Source organism: Nesoenas mayeri, assembly GCF_963082525.1.
Source record: "Nesoenas mayeri genome assembly, chromosome: 20".
Classification (NCBI taxonomy): Eukaryota; Metazoa; Chordata; class Aves; order Columbiformes; family Columbidae; genus Nesoenas; species Nesoenas mayeri.
The window spans coordinates 2,574,233-2,596,546 of NC_137569.1; the positions used below are offsets into that span (position 1 = coordinate 2,574,233).

General features: G+C 40.5%; 1 protein-coding gene across 2 annotated transcripts in view; it reads right to left on the reverse strand.

The window, feature by feature from the left end:
- Window positions 1–22,314, reverse strand: part of MED13 (mediator complex subunit 13) — a 49,636-nt gene that overhangs the window by 24,936 nt on the left and 2,386 nt on the right. For both annotated transcript variants that reach the window (XM_080357235.1, XM_080357234.1), the window contains exons 2-4: window positions 20,361–20,595; window positions 12,361–12,529; window positions 70–215 (exon numbers count right to left, since the gene is read on the reverse strand). In XM_080357235.1, the coding sequence (XP_080213361.1) occupies window positions 70–215; window positions 12,361–12,529; window positions 20,361–20,595 (550 nt within the window). The remainder of the gene's footprint in view (window positions 1–69; window positions 216–12,360; window positions 12,530–20,360; window positions 20,596–22,314) is intronic.

The window sequence follows — 22,314 nt, forward strand, 5'->3', positions numbered from 1 at the left end:
CAAGTCCTCATCCTGAGCAACTCAAGGATTGATTTATTTCAATATTCACTACTGCCCCACAAACTCTACCTTGAAAGGGGCTGTTGGACTGCTGGGCAAGAGTGAGGTGTTCCTCGCTGAGCAGGTACACGGGCTGGTGCTGGCTGATCTCCACGCTGGTGCAGACGTTACTGTCTCCGTGCAAGAAGAAGGTGAATGAGCAGGACAAGTGCTCGCTGCGGAGAAAAACAAATTCCTAAGTACAGAATTAAAATAAGTTGATGTCTTGCTCACTAGTTTGAGGGCAAAAATGTTAATTAACGAAGTAACCAAATTTCCCTCCTACCTAAAGAGCAAGAAAATGCTAAACTTATGTATTATTTAAAACATACAAACATTTCTGAACATATATTAGTTTCAATGAGGTCATATCTAGGTTATCCTGTCACAGTTCCACTAAGCAGAATTTATATTTTAAGACTTATATTTAATATTAGGCCAACAAGTCACTTATTTAAGAGCAGGAAGAATGGCAATAGCTTTGAGAACTGTTGGGTTTGCTTTGTTTGTGGTTTTCTCTTTGTTTGTTTTTAAAACTGAATCATTTCTTCATGTTCTTGAAGCCAAACAAGTAGTTAAATATGAAATCTCCTACCTATACACAAAAGGGAAGATACAATCAATTAACAAACAAAAACAAAGCTTAAGTCATTCTTAACTAAAGTTATTAAAGCAAGTATCAATGTTTAATAGCAAACGCTTCACTGATAGCTTCTCTCGGTCCGGAGTCTTAGGAAAAATAAAACATACCAAAACACCACCCCACACATAGTCCTCTATAGCAAAACACACTCCAACAATAAACACATCTCCTCCTTGTAACTCTGAAGTAAATGCTGTTTTCACAGTGCTGTGCGCAGTTACTAGTTAGCGGCTCCATGAAATCATCTGCCTTCCCAGATCATGCTTCAGAGACTTCCCAATTCTGCAGCTCTGCTGGCTCTTGTTTTGTTACAAAAATAGAGCTGAACCCCTGCAAGTACAACTATCAAAATATTTTACGTTGCATCCAAATCAATTCAGTCGTTTATGTGGAATATGTTTTACTGATTTTAATTAAAGAGCACGAACAGAGCAGGAAGACAAAATAAGCAGATCCCTGCCAGGGTGCTGCAGAAGCAGCACATCTCCATACCCAGTTCCATCTGACAAATATTCTTTTATTTTTCTTTTTAAAGAAGTTGTACAGCACAGTAATTTTCATTTATGTGAGCTACAAGTTATCCCAAGCGTCTGCCAGACTAATACACTCCCATAGGAAAAGAACAGATGTTTACAAGCAAGAAGATGCTGTTCACATTGGACACTAAATTAGGTCCACCATCTCAGTAATAGAAGAATGAAAGTCAAGGAGAACCTCAAAAGCACTTCATAAACTACTGAATAGAAGAGAAAACCTTCTCTGTAAGGAGGAGGGCGGCAAGCACCTGCTCCATCTCAAAAAATAAGCAAACATGTCAAGGGAAATAGACTAAATTAAGTCAGTCAAAAGAGCAGATACTAGCGCATTTTTTGGAAGGTCAAATGGAAAAGACGCTCCATGAACTACTGTACCCTAATGGCACTGCATGTGAGAGCAACACCTTGTCTCCAAAAAATCAAATCCAAGCCCATGAGCTGAGGCCCAGAGTGGTGTGTGTGCTCCCTGACCTGGTGAAACGCTGGTGTGAGAACTCACAGCAAGTTCTGCGGGCCTGAGAAAAGATCCGAGCAGAGCCCCAGGGCACCAAGAACTGAACTCCAGGCACCAAGAACTGAACTCCAAGCACCTGAGCAGTCCTTTCAAAACACCGCCTGCACAGGCACAGTTACTGGGGACATCTTTAGAGTCATTTCTTTCCTCCACCCCCAGGTAGATGGTGGGACAGCCAACCGTAGGGGGAAAAAAAGGAGTTTCGGGAATTGGCACGATCCGTTCAATCTGTGAAAATGGATCTGAATGGGTTCAGTGACTCAAGCAGCAGGCAGCGGACAGTCACCACAGTGAGAAGGAAGGCTGGGCTTACATATGCGGCTTTGCCTACCAGCAGGTTTCAAATTAGGGCCCTGAAACACTTCAGGGATGAGAGAACCCACAAACGGCTGACGGAGGAACAGGAAGCGCAGCACACGGTTTGTTACAGGAACTTCAACACAAGTGAACTGGAGGCGGAACCAAGCACAGCAGCTGGCAAAGCTGCTGCTCAACTTGGTGTTTGGGGGACAAAAAGAGGCAGGATCCAGACTGACGAGCGAATCACTGCTCGTTCACAGCTACTTCTCACAAGTGTTTCAATAATTCATCCTGCAGATGAAATAACACGCTGCTCAGAACCCCAGCAAAGTTCTTCTCCCCAGCACAGATGATGGAGCTCAGCATCTTGTTGATGATTTCAAGTCCAAGTGAAGTCACATGTTTAGCAAACACCACTAAATTCCTATATGGAAATCTGATTAAACTTTAATCCTTATGCAAATAGTTGAAGAGTGATCTTCAAATTGAATTTTATTTTAAGATCATATTGGATGGTTTAAGGTGAACGAGTGGATAGTGTTCTTGGTTCTGAGTGACACATAATTTACAAGCTTAGGATGTGAGGCAAAGTTTAAAAATAAAAGCACATATTCTTTAAATACACTTTAAATGCAATTAAGCTCTGTCTCTTGTAAACACCACATTATTACACAGACGAAGGGCAGACAATTGTGGCATAATCTGATGGAATTCAGATAAACTAAGACAAAGAGAAGCATCAGCATGATAACAGAAGCATTTCAACTCATTACTGCAAAAGTAGCCCTAAGAAGTAGCAAGGAACACTCAAGGTCATCATGCAAAAGCCAAATTAAAAACACAAACCAACCAACCAACCAAGAAAAAACCCACCAAAACCAAACCAAATCCAACCCAACCCATACAAAAAAAACCCTCCACAAATTAAAACAGTTTTCTCCCCCTGGGATCGGTTACAGTACAATTCATTCTACAAAATCCAATCAGCGTAAAATTTTCACTAATTCTGGATAAAATGTAAGTGTTAAACAGCAGAATGATGTGCAACACCCCTGGTTTTTGCTTCAGTACTTTCAGAGGTGAAGCAAAGTCATTTTATGCACAATAGGAAACAGTTTCATAGTAGAAATACAGACATTCTAATTAACCTAATTTCATTAAAGTCCTAATCTCGGAATTTAAATATCAATAATCCAGTTTCCAGCTGAAGTCTGAATTCAGCTGTTGGGAAGCGTCAGCAGAATGAGCATTCTTTAGGAATTTTGATCTAAACACGACAAATCCAGCCAGAATGAACGTCAATACTGAGAGCAACCTATAAAAAAGACTCTTTGGAAGTGAAGCTATTTTAAGCGACCTTCGGTTCCCACCTATGCCCCATTAACATGCATTTCCATAAACAACAATTTGTATTCCCCCATGCTCCCTCTTCACTCAAGTCATACAAGGCAAAGCTGTTTTCAGTTCCGAGACAAAGGATTGTGATTCTATGTGAAAAGAAACAGAAACTGATGTGAAAAAATTCAATACATTTTCTCCTTCCACCTTTGTAAGAGCCACTGAAGGGAAGGAGGGGAAAGCACAGGAAAATTTACATATACATGAGGTTTCTATATCTCCATTAGCAAATCTGAAAATACCTCCTCGATAAAAAGGTAATTAGATCTGTTTTGCCCCCCCACATTAGTACTTCCACAGAGCTTTCTATCTCAAAGAGCTTCACAACCATGAGCTGCATTAGTACAGTAAAATCAAAAATGCATCCCCATGTTTCAACTGAAAGAGAAAATGGTTTTGGCTTTTTTTTTTCAGTTACCATCTCATATTTTCCTGGATTGTGTTTGTAAATTACTTCTGAGTTGAACCAGGAGCAGCCAAAGCTCTGCTAACCCTATCCAAATATTTACCATAGCCTTAGAAACTATATACTTGCTACTGCTGTTTCCTAGATGAGAAAAACGGACATTACAAAGTAAAATTATTATCCAGAACTAATGGCTGCCACAATTAGGACTGTCCCCTTTCCCTTCCAGTGGGACAGAACACACCTTGTTCAGGAGCACAAACACATCAGGTACCGTTTGATGTCTCTAATAAGCATCATTATTTCAGACTGTTGTAAAATGTTTGCCAAAAATGGGTTCATCTCAACCAGCACCCTGAGTCCTTTGGGGCATTTTGACCAAGGATCAATACACCCTGACTGGCTGACAACAAGCAGCAGCACAGCTGAGAGGTTCCAACTGATGCATCATTGCTGCCCAAATAGAAGCATCTCCAAATAGTTATTCCTCATTACAGACTATTTTGGTATGACACTCAAATTCAAATCAAAGAAGTTCCTTTTTAAAAAGTGACGGTAGCCTTCTGTAGTTAATTCTTGCGCTGGAGAACACAGTCTTAGAATTCAATAGGTTCTTTAGGAAATTTAAATAGAAAGAAGTTTTAAGGTGACACACATATCACAAAGCCCCAAGAACCTTCACGTTCAGTTATTTGCTTGTTGCTTTTCTTCTTTTTTCTTTAACCAGGCTGAGAGACAATACTAAAGCAACAAGATAGAAACCAAAACTTCACCACCAAAGAATAAATCTGGAGGAGTCACAGCCCTGACCACACACTCAATACCCTCCATCGGCCTCAACCCCACGACACGTCCCACCACACACGCTTGTTCTTTCTTAGGGAACCCTCTGGGGCTTCGCATCGCGGGGAGGAACGAGCGAGGCTGCCAAGGGGCTCAAGGCTTTTGGAGCTCACAGCAGAAAAGCAGCAGCAACCCCCCTACGATAATCCATCTACCACCTTGTCTTTGTAAGCGCTTGTTCAGAGGAGTTCCTGGTGACTGTATCCAGCTGCAGGTACAGCCCCAACGCTGCGATGCGCTCATGGAGAAGTGCAGCCACCTTCACCGCTTCAACAGCCGGGCTTGGGTGTACACACAGCACCTTCTCTTTCCACTCACCACCCATAATCCCGAATTACAAAAATCCACAGTCTTAACTTGGACTAGAAAAGAGCAGGAAATTTTTGCTTTAAAAAACAAAATAAGTAAAATACTAAAATCAGATACTTATATTTCCACAGCACCAAAAATGGTTGCAAACTAACAAAAAAAAACCCCAACAACAACCTCACAAGGCACACACACAAATTGTTCCCATTATCAAATACTTCAGGAGCTTGCTTTGGCTTTCTTTTAGTTATTTTCGGGGGAGTTGTTTTGGTTTTTTAAAGTGCTGGAGGCTGAGGAAAATAGAAGATAAGGGAAATGAGTTCCTAGTTCTCTAGGAAGAACATGCTATCATACATACTCATTACATTGTAGCACTACTTTCTATGATAAGAATTTGAATCATCACTAATCAATTCACCAACATGCCTTTTTTGCCCTGGGCTACAAGTTCCCCTGTAACAGCAGAGTTTGTATCAGCCCCATCGCAAGAGCTGCACTTCAAGCTGACGGAGTGGCATTAATAATCCTTAATGTGAAAGCACAAAGAAATCTAAACAAACGCACATCTACGTTTTCTAGCAAGTAACATCTTCTTTATCTTAACACGAAGTAATAAGATCTCAAAATACAGACGCTTCTCCAACTACTGACAAAGAGATGGAACAGCCGACGTTCTTCTAAGCAGCTCTGAGTAACTCCCTATGGTCACGAAGGTAAATATAGCAGAACGCTGATTTTGATGATAACACAAAGCAAAAAACATAGCTAATAGCAAAGCAGAAAAAACCCCTTCCAGTTCAAAGCACATCATTAATGGCTACTGTCAAAAGGCTCTCCAAAATATCTTTCACATAGCTAAGGATGCTTTGATTACAGTTAGACCTGTGAGTTTAAAATATTTATTTATTCCATAGTGAAGTTATGTGCACTAAAACAAATAGAAATGTGGCAAGTGACCTATATTCCAGAATAAGTCATATGCACCTTAAAGACCTCCACATTTTAAAATTAACTCCATTATTAATGGGCTTAGCTTCATCCCAATAAAAACAAGGTGGAAACAGAAAACTGTTTTATTTTTGTAAAACTACAGCATGACATCTTACAAAGAAGTAAAACTCATTTATTCAGAATGCAACTAGGAGTTTATATACACACACATTAAAAAGTATGTATCTCTCCAGATACAACGATTATAAGCAATATTACAAAAGGAGTTCACTCGTGTTCCTGTATTTCAGAACTTAAATGAGACTAACAAACATGACCTTCCACTTCAGCATCCTTTAACAATTGAGGATGCAGTTTTCTGAATTTGAGCTTTGACAATGAAATGCATGTGTGCTATACAGAATAAGAATCCAGCACATATTTGGAAAACAGATAACAGCTAGACATGAGTCTGTTTCAAAGGCAGTGTAACAGCTTTCAATGTATTGCTCTTTCCCATTCTGAAACATTCACAAACATCTTGTTACGCCAGATTTTTTCAAAGTTCAAAATTGAAATACATTGTAAAATTTTCATTTAACAAAATCGGAAGTATCTCTGTGGGTTTGGTATCATTTTACTGTTCAGTGAACAAAAAGAACACGGATTTTTGTGTTCAAAATCCAAAAACCAAGAGCCACATCATTTTTCCTGATGAACCAACCACCACTGTCACTTAAGCTAAATAAGAGAAAACTGCTTTGTGATGCAAAGTGCTAAATTTGTCTGCTTGTAGTCTCTGTAGCAACCCAATATTCCAAAGAGACAATCATGTGATCAATGCTCTCAGCTCCTGCTGTTTATCCTGCACTGTCCTACTTACAGCAGCTCTCAATTCCAGCTGTCTACAGGCAAAGGAAAAACATCACCTGCTCGCCTGCCGGTCCGCGATGCCAGGACAGCCTCATTAGAGCCGTTGTAAAAAAATGTTGACATTGTTTGACTTAAAGATTAACATAGGGAGGGAGTTTACACTGAAAAAAAAAGGGAGTTGAATAGGCTTAATAGAAAATATTTCAACAATATCAAGGAAGAGCCATGTAGTTTCAGCTCTTAAGGTTTCAAATCAAATAATAGAAATAAAACCAAAACCTGTGGCTACATGTTGTCCTGATATATTTAACTCTCTCGAGTGTGAAGAGGCTTTTGAGCTCTAGCACCCGGCAATTTCCTCATGCTGTTCCTGAATAATTCCCAGCACCGTTCTAGAGGGAGCAAGAAGCAAATCAGAGCATTTCTATGGGAAGGGGACCCATGGGAAACGGGCAAAGGGAGACGAACGGGGATAAGGCAGGAATATGGGCTCAGGACGGAAAGCACGGTCCCTTTGTCTTAAGGACAGCGAAGACCAGAGGACAACAGCTGATCTCTTGCAGCAGAACTGGGGCCCAAGATAGTTGTTTAGTGTTCATGGACTGTTTCTATTATTCAATATATTCATCAATGATTTGGACGAGGGAATGGAGTGTAATATCAGCAAGTTTGCTGATGACACCAAGCTGGGAGGAGTGGCTGACACTGGAAGCTGTGCTGCCATCAGAGACCTGGACAGGCTGGAGAGTTGGGCAGGGAAAAATGTAATGAAATAGAACAAGGGCAAGTGTAGAGTCTTGTATCTGGGCAGGAACAACCCCAGGTTCCAGTATCAGTTGTGGAATGACCGATTAGAGAGCAGCGTAGGGGAAAGGGACCTGCGGGTCCTGCTGGACAGCAGGATGACCATGAGCCAGCACTGAGCTCTTGTGGCCAGGAAGCCAATGGTACCTGGGGTGGGTTAGAAGAGGGTGGTCAGTAGGTCAGAGAGGTTCTCCTGCCCCTCTGCTCTGCCTTGGGGAGAACACACCTGGAATCTTGTGTCCAGTTGTGGCCCCTCAGTTCCAGCAGGACAGGGAACTGCTGCAGAGAGTCCAGCGCAGGGCAACAAAGATGCTGAAGGGAGTGGAGCATCTCCCGTGTGAGGAAAGGCTGAGGGAGCTGGGGCTCTGGAGCTGGACAAGAGGAGACTGAGGGGTGACCTCATTCATGTTTACAGATATCTAAAGGGTGAGTGTCAGGAGGATGGAGCCAGGCTCTTCTCGGTGACAACCAATGACAGGACAAGGGGTAATGGGTTCAAACTGGAACACAAGAGGTTCCACTTAAATTTGAGAAGAAACTTCTTCTCAGTGAGGGTGACAGACACTGGCCCAGGCTGCCCAGGGGGGTTGTGGAGTCTCCTTCTCTGCAGACATTCCAACCCGCCTGGACACCTTCCTGTGTAACCTCATCTGGGTGTTCCTGCTCCATGGGGGGATTGCACTGGATGAGCTTTCCAGGGCCCTTCCAATCCCTGGGATTCTGTGACTGCTTGTTACATTATCAATATTAACGTCCCTGATGCAGACAGCAAGAGCATTTCCACGGCCCCACTGGAAAAAACAACCTCCTCGCAAGCAGCCACAACCATCGGAGACTGCGGATCTGCACCAAACTTGGGAACTGCAGCCACTCCTCCTCCCAGCAAGATGAGGTAGAGAAAAAAAACACATATATTCAGATCTGTGAGAAGCAAACCTCCAAATCAAGATAGCTACATGTACAAAGGCTTATAACAAAACCAAATTTGTATCTAGAATACTTTTCAGCAGTCATTTCCCATGAAGTCATATACTTATTATAGATAAAATAGTATTTTCATGTAAAAATGGTGGACTGGCATTATAAAATCCCATACCCAGACTAACATCAAACAGCATTACCTGTGAAACCTGTGCAGCAAGTTTCATTTTGTAAGCTATGATAAGCTTATCAGTTATGCTTTTCCAAGTGAGTTTTTGTTTTTGGGGCGGCTTTTGTGTTTGTTTTGGGTGTGTGGTGGGTTGTTTGTGTGTGTGGTTTTTCAGCATTTTGTTATTTAAGTGAATTTGTCAGATACAAGTTCTGGTTTGCCACCCACTACAATTGATTATACTATTTCCTATTTACGAGCAGAAAAACAAAAGGAAACACACACACACAGCACAACCTCACAAGTAACAAAGTAGCTTTTAGTATTCTGGATTTCAGTTGTCTATCAGATCCTCCCACAAAATCAGGATTACTCAATTATTTGCTTACTGGTATTTCAACTGTGTTAAAGTTTAGCAAGTTGTACTCATTACTAAAACTCCAGGAGATAGCCTCCACGTATATATCCCATACTTTTGCCTCATTAGGAGTCTCAGATTTAGTCTTCATTAAGGAATTGTATCTAAAATGGTGTTTGATCTGACAACTTTCCTAATGACATTTATTCCAGGTATACGCGACTATTTTAGCATCCAGTTGGCAAGAGGAAAAGTCTCACGCAAAGGCTGCTATTTGAGCAGTCTAACCAGAATAGGTAGACAGACAACTGGATGCAGCAGATCACAATCTCCGTCTCCAACATTTACAAGGTGATTTTTGAAGAAAGCGTACACAACCCTATTTCTGAACGTGGCAATAACACCACGATAGGTTGGAAAGGAGAAAAGAGAAAGACATTGCTATTTGTCAAACTTTGCAATTTAATATGCAGTCATCTAAACCACACTACTGAGCTTCTGTAATCTACCTTGCTTTAAGTGACTGCAAAACGTTGTGAGAAACACTGAGGCAATGATTTTTTCCCTGTTTGGTTACAACTGAGACCATCAGCAAAACATTCCCTTTAGTCTTTTATTCTACTGTTGTTCTCCTGCTGACCTCCATTGCCCATTCCCAAACCTGAAAATTGATGACTTACAAACGAGCAGCAACAAAAACTCCACCGCACACACTTTAGGGAGTCAACTACTCCATTCCTGCCCTATCTATAAACAGAAATGGAACCTGCATACTTGAAAACCTCAGACAGTTTCCTCGGGCATGGTAATGACTTGTTCTAACAGATCAAATTTCACCAAATACATGACTGTCTCACTTTTCTCAATGCTGGTTTTAGGCTGGGGAGCAGCAGGGGGAGGGAAGGCAGAGCAGACCATGTTTGTTACCTTTAATTATAATTACGTGATTACTAAAACAGTGAACACTTAAAACCATCTATTTCTTATTTTCATGGCCATTTTTTCACATGCCACAGTGGCATCAGTTTATTAACATTACGGACTGCCCTCTTAAAATGTATGTGCAATAATGAAATAGACTCGTTTTTTTTTTTTAATATAACCTTATAGAAGGAGGAAAATAACAGAGCAACAGGCGGGGAGCCTGAGGATCCGTCATCACAGCCAAACGCCTATTGGCAATCACAACCTTGTGTCTGTTGCACTACCACATAGAAACAAAAAGTGCAACACAACTGACTTCTATTGTTGGGAGAGCAGATAATAGAAAAGCTCACTTCTTCTGGAACCACACGCTTTCAAACACAACTCGGAAAAAAACACATGGGATCAGCTTCAAATGAAAGAAATAGCTCTATCCATGCATCCTTCAAAGAGAAAGAAAGTGAAAAAGCGGGACTAAAGTCCCACACGTTGCTCAGATCTCCAAAAGCACATGATAAGAAGTTACCTCCACCGTCAAGAGCACTGACTACTCAGTCTCTAATCATGGTCTTTGAAACTAAAGATCGTCAGCAAGAACAACCCACCTTATCAAATCTGCAGTTAAAACACACAGAGAACAAGTCTACACAGCGGCCGGCCAAGCCCCAGAGTGCCGGGCGGTATGAGCGGCGATCTGAAGCAGATTGGGAGCAGACTTCACATCCTCAGGACACTACGTGCCTTGAGATTATACAGGCACGTGAATTTGATCTCAGGGTTTCTGCATATTAATGCAAAGAACAGCCCCAAAGAAAGGAAAGTGTACAGAACAACATGCTGAGCATTTCCCTCACTTCATTTCATAAAAGCCAGTACTCAGAATATCACACGGTACTAAGCGATCTGGTATGAAACATTAAGATTTCTCTACAAATTGTCTCACACAGATATGTGTAAATCTTTCTACATATTTTTCTGGTAGTTCTGGACTACTAGCGATGAAGTTGTTTTGTGGGTAAGCACACAATTCCTTCGGTTATTTTCATCAAGCATGTCGACCTTCTGACCTTCTTAAAAAAAGAATCAGAGTTTCCAAATTAAACAAACGCTGCTACTTTATTTTAAAAGCTTTCATCAGCTTTTCCAGCTGCTGTAGAGAGCTTTATAGAATTACTGTAAGAGATGCCATGACATAACTAATGCTGGTTTCAAATGGCAATTTGGAAAACCAGTTCCTCAAACGAGGAAAGCCCAGATTGTGCCAAGACAATATTGGCCTAAAGAGTTAAAAGTAAAGTCTTTACTATTGATTTGTATCAACAACACACAGAAGAAATGGATGGATAAGGCCACCCCAGAGAGAAAACAGTTGCCCTGACCAGGGTGGAGAAAGAGATGTCTAGAACTAAAGCACAGGTTTATACATAAATTAAAAGCAGCAGCTCACAACTAGTAATAGAAACACACACAAACATGTGCTTCTGCTTCTTTTGCTCCAGATCAGCTCTTACTTTCTTTCAAGTTTAAATTTATTGCAGAAGATGCCAACAATGGCCAACTCCACACCCAAAAAGCAAAGCCACTGGTCTCAAAATTTCCTGCATGCAAGATTTAACACATACATATACACACACAACTCCCTCCCACCCCCCAAAAAAAATTGTCTAAGCCTTAAATTACTTTGGATTTTAAAAGCTGATTTGGGAACAGCGATTAAAGTTGTTCCAGCTAACCTAGTTTTTATTCATTTCATTATTTATTGCTAGGCAACATAGACCGTGTCAAACCACGTTGGAACCATGAGAAGTCCTTCCAATTTAGATTAAAAAAATTCTCTTTTCACACTCCTCCTCAATGTGGAGGCCACATGTATTCTTTTAACACCAGCGTTCCCAGACAACCTTCTTTCTGACCACGAGCTGACATTTCAAACCCTTTTCTCAGCATCCCCCGTAAGATGCAATTTACCCAAACCTCATGCGGTGCCTGTAAATAGCTCTCTAGATCCCACTTCCTCAGAGAATGAGTCTTTCATAGTATTTACAAGCAGAATTAGTCCCGGTCACTACACTGGCAAGTCCAGAGAAGGTCTCTCTACACACAATCATCCTTTTCTTCCTTTCCAGAAGACTCTAGCTTCTTTTCCAATATCCTTATTATTCATGGTCTGTATATGAAGACCAATAAGGAAAACACTGCCTACTACCTTTAGTGTTACTTCCTTTCATCATAAGGAAGTTCTGATTAATTCCAAAAAGAAAGAAAAAGAAAGATCAGAGATGCAGGTTCCAAAATAAATCATAAACAGAGTGCTCTTAGTTAAGTGTTTCTTCTAGCACAAAGCTTAAATAAACCCTACGACATCTTTAATAAAGCAAAATAAGCCATCCTACCTTTTGTTTATAGGTTTTTCGTCTTTCTCATAAGGCTTCACAAACCATTTCCCAATGCGTACAAAGTTCCGATTCATTAGACACCTCTCCAGCAGGTTGTGAACGGCTTTGAAAAGTAGAGTGCGACATTCGTAAGAAAGTCCATTCTCCCAAACACCATCTTCCTCTTCTATAAGGCAAGGGGAAAAAATAAATTAGCATTGAATTCCATCCTATTACTTCATGCACATATCACAATATCCTTTTCTCTCCCACAAGCTTTTAAGATACTCTCAGTATAACATGCAACCAAACAAAGCCTGTAACATTCAGATAATAACTTTACTCACATTATAATAGTATAACTGCTAAAAGTAATCAGCTATAAAAATATCTCATCTCCCACAAGAGAAAGAGATTCAACAGTTATTTGTACACAAAAAGGAAACCACCAGCCTCAGTGCATTAGATCTTTCAGCCTGTAAGATCTATCTGCAAGGTGGTTCATGTTTGGGGCAGCCTGAATTACTGATCCTGAAGAGTCAGCTGACAATTATGCTTAAAAATAAACTGCCCAAAGCCAAACTTTTAATATATCTTAGCATCTTTAGCTGCCATTGACTGAGGAAAGCTGGGCACAAGTATCATTAATAAACTGACCCTCAGTGTTCCATGATTTGCTAGAGAAGGGAAGGGAGAGAAAAACAGCTACATACAGAAAACTAGTAAGAGCAACCTGATTCTCCCCAGAGGATTCTCACAACTGCATTTTTTGCTTTTAATTCAAAATAAAAAAAGAAAGATATTTAAGCAAGCTAGTCCTGCTTTCTGATCTATACGTAGAACAGAAGAAAGAAAACAGCAAGTGGAAAAACAAAGCTCAGTTCATACTGATAGGATTCTGAAGGGAAACACTGAGAAATAACACACAGTAGTGGAATCCAACTTATACAAGCCAAGTTGATTTGCCAAATCAGAACGCCAGATTCATTAAAAGAAGCTGTAGTATTCTCAGCCACTGGCTCATTATCAGTGTTTGAACATAGTTTACAGGCCCTAGAAAGATATGTACCGGTCCAAAGAATTATAATGGCATTACAGATGTAAAATGAGAGACACTTGAAAGTTCCTGTAGCATCTCTCAGTATTTATGCAATACCACTCATTCCTGGCAACACACTAATATGGAGGATAACACAGGAAAGCTTGAGATCTTGTCCTTAAAACACTGGCAATCAGGCAATCTTTATGCCTACAATTCCTTATATATCATGTTTTACATTTATCCCTAAGGATCTGCTACTGGTCACCTTGGACTAACCTAGCATAGTTTTTTTCTTGTAATGCTATTGCTTTTATATTCCAGGTAGCAGCAGAGACTAGAAGATTGTCTGACACAGATAAGGAGACATATTTTTACTTTAGTCTCTGGGTAGTCATGGAATAATTTAGGTTGACAGGGACCTGTGGAGGTCTTTGGCTCCAGCCCCTACTCAGAGCTCAAAGTTAGAGTGAGTGCTCGTATCTCACATCCGTCGCCCCGCACACCTCCGAGCAGCAAGGCTTGGGTTCAGGTTTAGTTCTTACAGTAGCGGCCTGTCCGTTCAGCTCTCCTTCACAGCGGATTGGGGCTCAAACAGCTTTCCACTGCTCTGCTCAATGGCCAGAAAACCTCAGTAATAAAGCCAAGTCCTTACATTATAAATCCCCCTTCACCTTTATCTAGAAGCCACTTACAAGCTTAAAAGGTTGCAATAGTATTAACTAAAGTCTCAATATCCTTAAATTAGAGAGCATGTAGAAAACCAGACACCTAGGAGTTTTATTTAGGGGAAAAAACAAAGGAAGAACTTACAGATTATTACAATAAACAATCTTTAATACAAAGATGATAGAGAAAGGTATTTCAAGACACCACTACAATGAGCAGGTGGTGGACATCACAGAATCATTAAGCCCAACTCTCCAGCCTGTCCAGGTCTCGCTGGATGGCAGCACAATTACTCCCAGCATCCTTTCCTCTGAGGGACAGAAGAGTAAAGAGACCTGCCTCCTAATTTATAAACGAAGAAGCGCACACCATTAAAGATTAATTACGTCATGAAATAATTTTCTGGAAAAGGATCCACATTTCCTAAACAAGGGACCTCATCCTGAGTTTCTCACTCCACCATCCTACTCCAGTTTCGAAGTTCAGCAAAAGCTTGTTTGTGGAAACCATAAAGCTACAAGATAATACAGTAACTCCCCGAAGACACATCGTACAAGAAGCTCGTAACAAAAAGCAACAAAGGTCCAAAGTCAAAGGGTATAAAATGTTTGTGCCAAGAGGAGACACTTTTCCCCAGCTGAGAGGTTGTCACCCTGTCCCACAAACTGCTCCACCAGCAGCAAACGAGCAGCTCAACAGAGCAAACATTAACTACAAAGCTTAATGATATTGGACTTTAACTGCACAATAAACTCCACACCATTTCAAAGGTTAAATACCTGGGTTTCTGTACGGCTCTCATAATTTTAAAAAATCATTCTAAGAACATCCTCTGCATCAATTACCAATTTTAAGAGGAAATAGAACTATTTCCAGCCTTTATGTCTAATTTTGGTTTGATATGTTAGCGCATCAACGAGAAGTAAGATGCTGACATCGCAAAGACACAAATGTAATTCAAAACTTGTCTTTGGATGGTCATACTATGGACACAAAGGAGAGGTTTCAATTTTCTGAAGAAAGTGCCACGTTTTTCATTTAACATTAATAGTTGTGCTGACAAGTTATGAACAAAAGTTTACATGCAAGAACTTGCCACAAGATTGTAATTATTACAAGCTCTCCTAGTTTATTGCTGAAATAGAGAGCTCTTAGATAAGCACATTATTAAGGTTTTAGATGAAAATGACAATTAAAGCCGATATTTAAAAAGACAGGCCGACTGATTAGGAAAAACGTCTGGTACCTAAAATAAGACCACCTGTTCAAACCAAAGTGCATCTTGCTATAGAAAGGGAAGGTTAAAGAAGACGACAGTTAAAGATATCCTCATTTCAGAACATTATTCAAATTCATGCAAAAAAAATAACAGTAAGTGTTCTGGGTCTTTTTGAAGTCTATTTAGTCATTCCCCCCCTCCTCCTTTTTTAGAGTGGTGGATGGAAGGAGAGAAATATGACATCTGTTCACATCTCCCAAAGATTTTTCTTCTTCATTCAAATTGTTGTTCCTCAGCATGAGAAAAATCGTCCTATTGAACAGAAATTGTACCAAGTAAACCATTTTTAAAAAGAGAGGGAGAAGAAGAGGCACTTGCGTCTTCTTATCTTTCTTCAACACAATAGCTTCAAATGTTCAATCTGATAGTGACAATAAACCAAAATAAGTTGCTGACTCATTTTAAGAAGGTGTTAAGCCACAATTTCACTTCAGACAAGCACTATCCACAGAAGTGCTCTGGCAATCTGAAGGTTACAAATATTTTATTTCTCATTAGTTCTCTTAGCTGTCCAAACCACTCAGCTCCTCCGGGACATACTTCATGTCAAAGCCTTAAACAAGCTGTACACGTACCATTCCACTATACTGAATTTATTTCCCACTCTCTTTACACCACATATTAGGCAAAGACTTTTCCTTAAATAAAGCTAAAAACCTATCAGGAAATGAAGAATTAATGGAAACAATGGCCAGGAAAGAGCAACTTTCATCCTACAAATAAATAAACTTTCTCAGCCAAGCCCTCCTTGACGTACCCCCATCCAGTTTTAACTGAACACCTGCAGGGGAATCTTTGCTTTCAGTCCTTTTATGTTCTACTTCACATTCAGTTCACCTGAATCAGTAAAATGTGTAGCTATGCCTGTTTACAAGGATAACAAGGTAGCAACTTTCCTTCCCTATTTGGTGGGTGTAAATTTGGCTGGTCTGGTCTGTATGGCCACAAGAAAAGCAAAATTGAAAAACTTTCTAGCTACATGTTCCAACATCCCCCTTTGCACTGTCTTTAAGTCACTCCATATGCAGTTATATCTTACTTCCACTGCTAAATCTTACCCTTAGTGCCCATGGAGTCTTTGCTTTTATTTATACAGGTATATTATGCACGTCATTGTACGTACAACCAACATAATATGATGCAAAATCCTCGTTTACCGTGACCAAATATTTTTCACCTTACTCCACAGTCAGGAAAAGGAAAAAGTTAAACACCACCTTAGCGCTGGTGCACACACCAGGTCACAGAAGTTTTACAGAGGCTGCTTTAGCAATTTTTGAGTAATGTTAGAAGTAAGGAGACACTGAATGCTGACGTCAGCACAAACCAACCAACTCCCAGATTTGTTTGGAGATGAGGATTTGACCTATAGGGCACATATATTGAGAACTACACAATACACAGAAGTCTCTGCTGCCGCAACGGTTGCTGTTTCCACCATACAGCTCAGACTGGCATCATTTTTACACATCTATCCCTCACAGAAGCATAAGGAAGACTGTTCAGCAAATAACAACTGATCGACTTGATATAGGACAGCTACAAGGAAAAATCTTTAATTTTTAAAGCAAATTAACAAAATGTAATAGACACCAGAACAAAAAAGATGCATCTTACAGCTCACCATTGAAAAGATGCAATTTGAAGGTCAAAGGCATATAGAAGCATTTCCCTATCCAAGCAGTAATCAAATTGTAACCATTTCCTTGGGACTATGTATTGTACATAATTCATACCCAACTGTTCAGAGGTTTGAATTCATCTACTGCCAATTTAAAAAAAAAAAAGAAAAATCCACTTTAAGCCAAGAAAGAACCTATTTGATAAAATAACTGCTGACCAGAGCAGTGAGAGACCGTGGCTTTCTGAAATGTGAAGAGATGTCCTACTTCAAGGTTTGAATTGCAGGAATTACTATAATCAAGCCTCACTGTCACAACAAAAACATAACCTTTGAGGTTGTTAGAGGATAAAACAACATTTCACTAACTTCTGTCTGCCTCTAGCTACATTGGGGTAGAAATACACTTACGTGGGTTTTGGGGTTTTTTTTGTATTATATACAGTAAGCAGCTTCCTAGGGAAGGGGGAAAGTAAATGATGGAGTGAAGTCAATATTACTGATCAATCAGCATCTCTGAACAAGTCTCCTTTTGATATGCCCCCAGGCAACAACAAACCCTGGCCATCAACAAGACAGTTATCCAAGGCTTGATCCGAGAATTCAGATATAGCCAGTAGCAGACATACAAACACACCTCTGGGGCAAAGAATGAACTTCTAGAATGTACAGGCTAAAGAGAGAAAGAGGTATTTTTTTAAATCTGATTTGCATAGATGCACACCCACAAAACAGCGCGTTCCCTCTTGAAGTGATTTTTGGGAACATGGGATTTGGGAAAAGGATTCTTGGAGGCTCACGCATTTCAAATCCCTGAGGGTTGATCACCAAGATGTGTTCTAGACACTGACTGTCCATTGCTCATGGAAACTACAAGTCACCAAAAACCAGTCAAAATACCAACCTCTCCTTAACAGGCATTGTTTCATACCAAATGAAGCCAGAATCAAAAGTTATTAATGTTGCTCTGGCGTATTTTTAACTACAGCTCTTTCAAGGTGCCCTTCCCAAGAGCGGTTTGTCCATCAGCAATAAGGGACACGTCGCAACCTGCACTGGCCCCTCTCTCCCTCCCTCGCCCTGTTCTGCACAACAGTTCTTCACCCACCACGCAGAAAAGTTCTACAGGAGGCAGCACCTCAACCGTCCGCAGCAAACCATTTCCAATGAATTTTGCAGGTAACGAGCCTCTGCCAGGAAGTAATTTATCCTTCCCATTGAAAATGTAACAAGCAATCATTGGGAGAATAGGGCAGTGCGCATTACAGGGAGAAATTGTCCACCAATGAAAAAAATCCATTAGGTCTATGACAAAGGTCAGATAACATTGTTTGGGTTCAGCTATAATTCTTTCTTATATGAGGTTCACATTAAGATTTTGTGTAATGGAAAAAGTGCAGGTGCAGGCTCAGCCATCTCTTCCACAATCTAACTGATTAATATCTTTATCAACTTCTGGTTGGAAGAGCCAAGCAGACTAACACACTCCAAGAAATCATAATGTCTCCTTTTAATTAAAAAGGAGACATAAATATGCCTGCAAAAACCAAGATGTCGGATACATCTACACATAGCATAGGTCACGGTCTCATGATAAGCATTTATGTAGAAAAATATCTAATGGCGAGACGTGTAGGACAGCCTTGCTGCCAAAGCACAGACACCCACAGGTGACCCGAACAAGGAAAACACCCAAAACAACTCCAAAAGCATGGCTGGGAGACTCTAACACCAGCTCTTCCTTATACCCTGCAAGAGATTAAGAGTTGGTAAGCACCTAGGATGATAAGTGCTTATCTACCTGCGTAAAAGTGTAATTCCATAAAAGCACAACTAGACGCTGATCTAAAAGTTCAGCTACAAAACACCACTATTTTCAAAAGGTTCCTCCACGCTATATAACTAGTAGATAGATTCAAGAGAGAACACAAAGTTGCTCAAACAAATAATTTTGATGGCCAGGCCATGCACAAATACACTCTCCAAGTGGTTTAATTTTAATTTGATCTCCCACTCAAAAAAAAAAACCCCAAACCAAGTATATTTGTCTCAATTGAATCCCACCAGCCAGCAGTATACAAAATTTACATAGATACTTCCATACAAGTGTTGGTCTTTGCTGAGGGCAGGCCCAGGCCAAAAATAGCATTTAGTCTAAGTTACATCTCAGTCATACAAAGGATGTTCCCTGCAGGTCAAGACTGAGGTTATTCACGGGGCAAAATAAAGAAGCCTTAAATGCACTAAAATATCAAGTAATCTACAATGCAAGTGGCATTTAAGATGTAAAGTTTCTAGTTCCAGGACAGATGGGAATACGAGCAACATCCCAATCTTTGAAGTAAATAATTCAAAGAAATAAACATCATTTTAATGTGTTAATTATTTTTTTAGATCCTATTATTTTTTGTATGAAAATGCCATACATTATTAAATTGTTTCAAGTCAGCTTCCTCAGTGGCACTTCAAACTCATATTTGTTCTTCAGCTTATCCATGGACAGCACTAACAACTTCTGGTTACCAGGTCACCAAACCCTGGTCTCATTTTACACTTCAGTAATCTGAATAGTGTACATTATTTGAAAGGAAATTGGAGAGATGTGGCCTTTTTTATGTCTAGAATTAGTACAGTCTCTCCACTAGACTTACACAGTTTAAAAACCTAACTTGGTCACCTCACTGATAAGCAACTGGAAAGCCAACTACTCCGGGAACTGACATCAACAAGTAAACATTTTCCAAACAAGGTGTCAAATTTGAAGTACATTATTGAGAAATATAAATATTGTCAGTCTTTCAAAAGTCCAAGTTTGAAAGCAGGTACAGGTTCAGAGCACTGGGAAAAGAGGGAGAGAGAAACCATCAAAACACAAGGTTTAGAGATTCTTGCACAAAACCAGGCAGGCAGTTTCGGACACTCTTCCAAGGGATTCTCACCAATGACTTGCCTTCCAATCAGAACAACTCCATACGGTGCAAGAGTTGCTGAGATCTCTACAATTCTTATTACATGATAAAATGGGGTTTACTATTTGAATTTGGACATTCTAATTGCCCAGCAAAAGGGATCTTAGTGCAACATGTTTAAGACGCTTCTGAATTCCAGGCACAGCTTTCTCGTGAAGAAGTCGCCAAAATTCATAGGCTTGGGGCTTTTTTTTCAGAAGAAACAAGTGGGGAGCAAAAACTTGTTTCTTGAAAATCTAGCAGCCCAAGACCACCTAAACACAGACAGTAGCTGTTGGAACACTGCGCAGCCATAATAATTTGGAGTAGATTGTAGCAATAAATTTATCTTATCTATAGACAACAGTCCACCTAGTACAGAATTTCTAAGGGCTGGCAGGAGACAGCCCTGAGCAACAGCATCCTTTCCCTGACCAAAATATGGAATTCATTTCCTCCTACCTGAGAGATCGTGATGAATAAGGTCAGCAAAGTTGGGGTCATCACCCCACCAAAATATCCACAGCTCCCTGCGTCCAGGTCTCTGGTCTCGGCGCCAAACGCTGAGCACATCCGCCTTCAGACAGCGACTGAAACTGCTCAAAATAGGGTCCTCTTCCGTGACCGGAAAGAGAATCGGGGCAGATGTTGGACCCTGCCATACGTATCGCTTCCATTTAATCCCAGTTAGATCAGCCTACGGGAAGGAAAAGAAGAACCGGTCAGTCACTTGGGGTAGGTGCATCCTCACCAGAACCATGCTGCTACAGTGAGATGATGGCACAGGAAGAGGTGGGTGGAAGGAAGAGAGGCGGGATTAATCCAACAACATTTAACAGGAACCATATTCGTAATATAAACTAGAAATAATCAGGCACCCTGTTTTAAAGGCACCTCCTTTAATAACGGTAGAAAAGCAAGAGCTGTTCATTTTCACTGGAGCTTTAAGATACAGAGAAAAATCCAGATTTGAAAGTAAAAAAAAAGCAAAAGACAAGTGAATAATGTAATTATTTGCAGACTGCAGCTGCCCAATCTACCAAACACTTGCCTTAGCAAAGAACATCTTTCTTTTTGCTTACTTAAGCATACAGTACCTTTGAAATCCAAGATTACTCTAAGGAAATAGGTAATACAGTAAATCTAACTCAAGCATAGATTCTTCCAGCCATCTACTACTTCAGAAAATTTCACAAGTTTTTCCAGTGTAAAATATCTCTGTATCTCACACAGGAAGCCTCTCGAGTACGCTTATTTTACCCAGAGCTATCACACTTTCCATTTCTCACACCACATTTTAAGAATTTAAATCCTCTTTCTGTCATTAAATTATACATCTGACTTGGGTCCACATTGGTTATGATCCACTAAATCCCCTCCTAGCCAAAAATTCATTTCACTTTATAAAGCAGAAGAGTTACTACTACATGTAATGGGAAATAAGACAATTCCTGGATTATCTACAGTGCAATACCATACCTAGTTTTTAGCGCTAAGTTTTTTCGCTCAAGCACAGTCACCTTAAGGCACACAGGGGAGGCATTGCCCCGGGTTCTCTTTGAGGAGGGAGAACAAGGTAGGCTGGTATTTGCAAAGAAGTCACTAATTCTTTTTCTTCTCAGTACCACAAGACACAAAAGCTTGCTGCAACATTTAAACCTAACATGGCAGCCTTCCTCCCTTCACAAGGAGAAGCAATTTAGACGAAAGGTTGGGAGTCTGCAACAGTTGATACTTTAGAAGGACTTTAAGATTTTAATAGGGAGCTGTAGGCCTGGTGCAAGCTGCAGACATGGTCAGGCTGCCCTGGTCCCACTCCATCCAAAAAATGTTAGTACCACAGCCTGGCACAGGTATTTACTTATAACAAACTCTAGAATAATAAGTATCAGTCAGTCAGCCAAGATTAGCTAATTTGCATTAAAAAGCAGATGAAACAGCTCGGCACAGCCACCAAAAATTGCATCATAGTCCAGTTAAATCGAATTTACTTTGGGAGCTACCAAAGTCAACAATCTGAACGATTTCATCTTTAGGTTTAAAAAGACTACAAAATGGTGCACAACAAAACATAAGATACCACCGCTTCACTGCGAGTCCGTCACCGAAAGCAGACCTCCAAGAATAAAAACAAGCAGCAAGAGATCGCTTGAGAAGCAAGGAAGAAAGGGAGGTTTCGGCTCAGATTTGCCTGGGATGTCACAAGTGGGGAGCGAAAGGAGAAAGTTCCCCGAGATGTGGGGATGAAGGAAGAAGGAGCAGCGGATCTCCTTACCTTCCGCAAGAAATGAGATGGAGATGGAGAAAGGGGGAAAAGTTGCAGGCAGGGAAAGGGAAGGAAAAGGCAGTTGCAGGGAGGATCCACCATCCAGGAAGAAAGCGGAGGGAGGGGCGAGGCAAGACAGACAGCGATGGA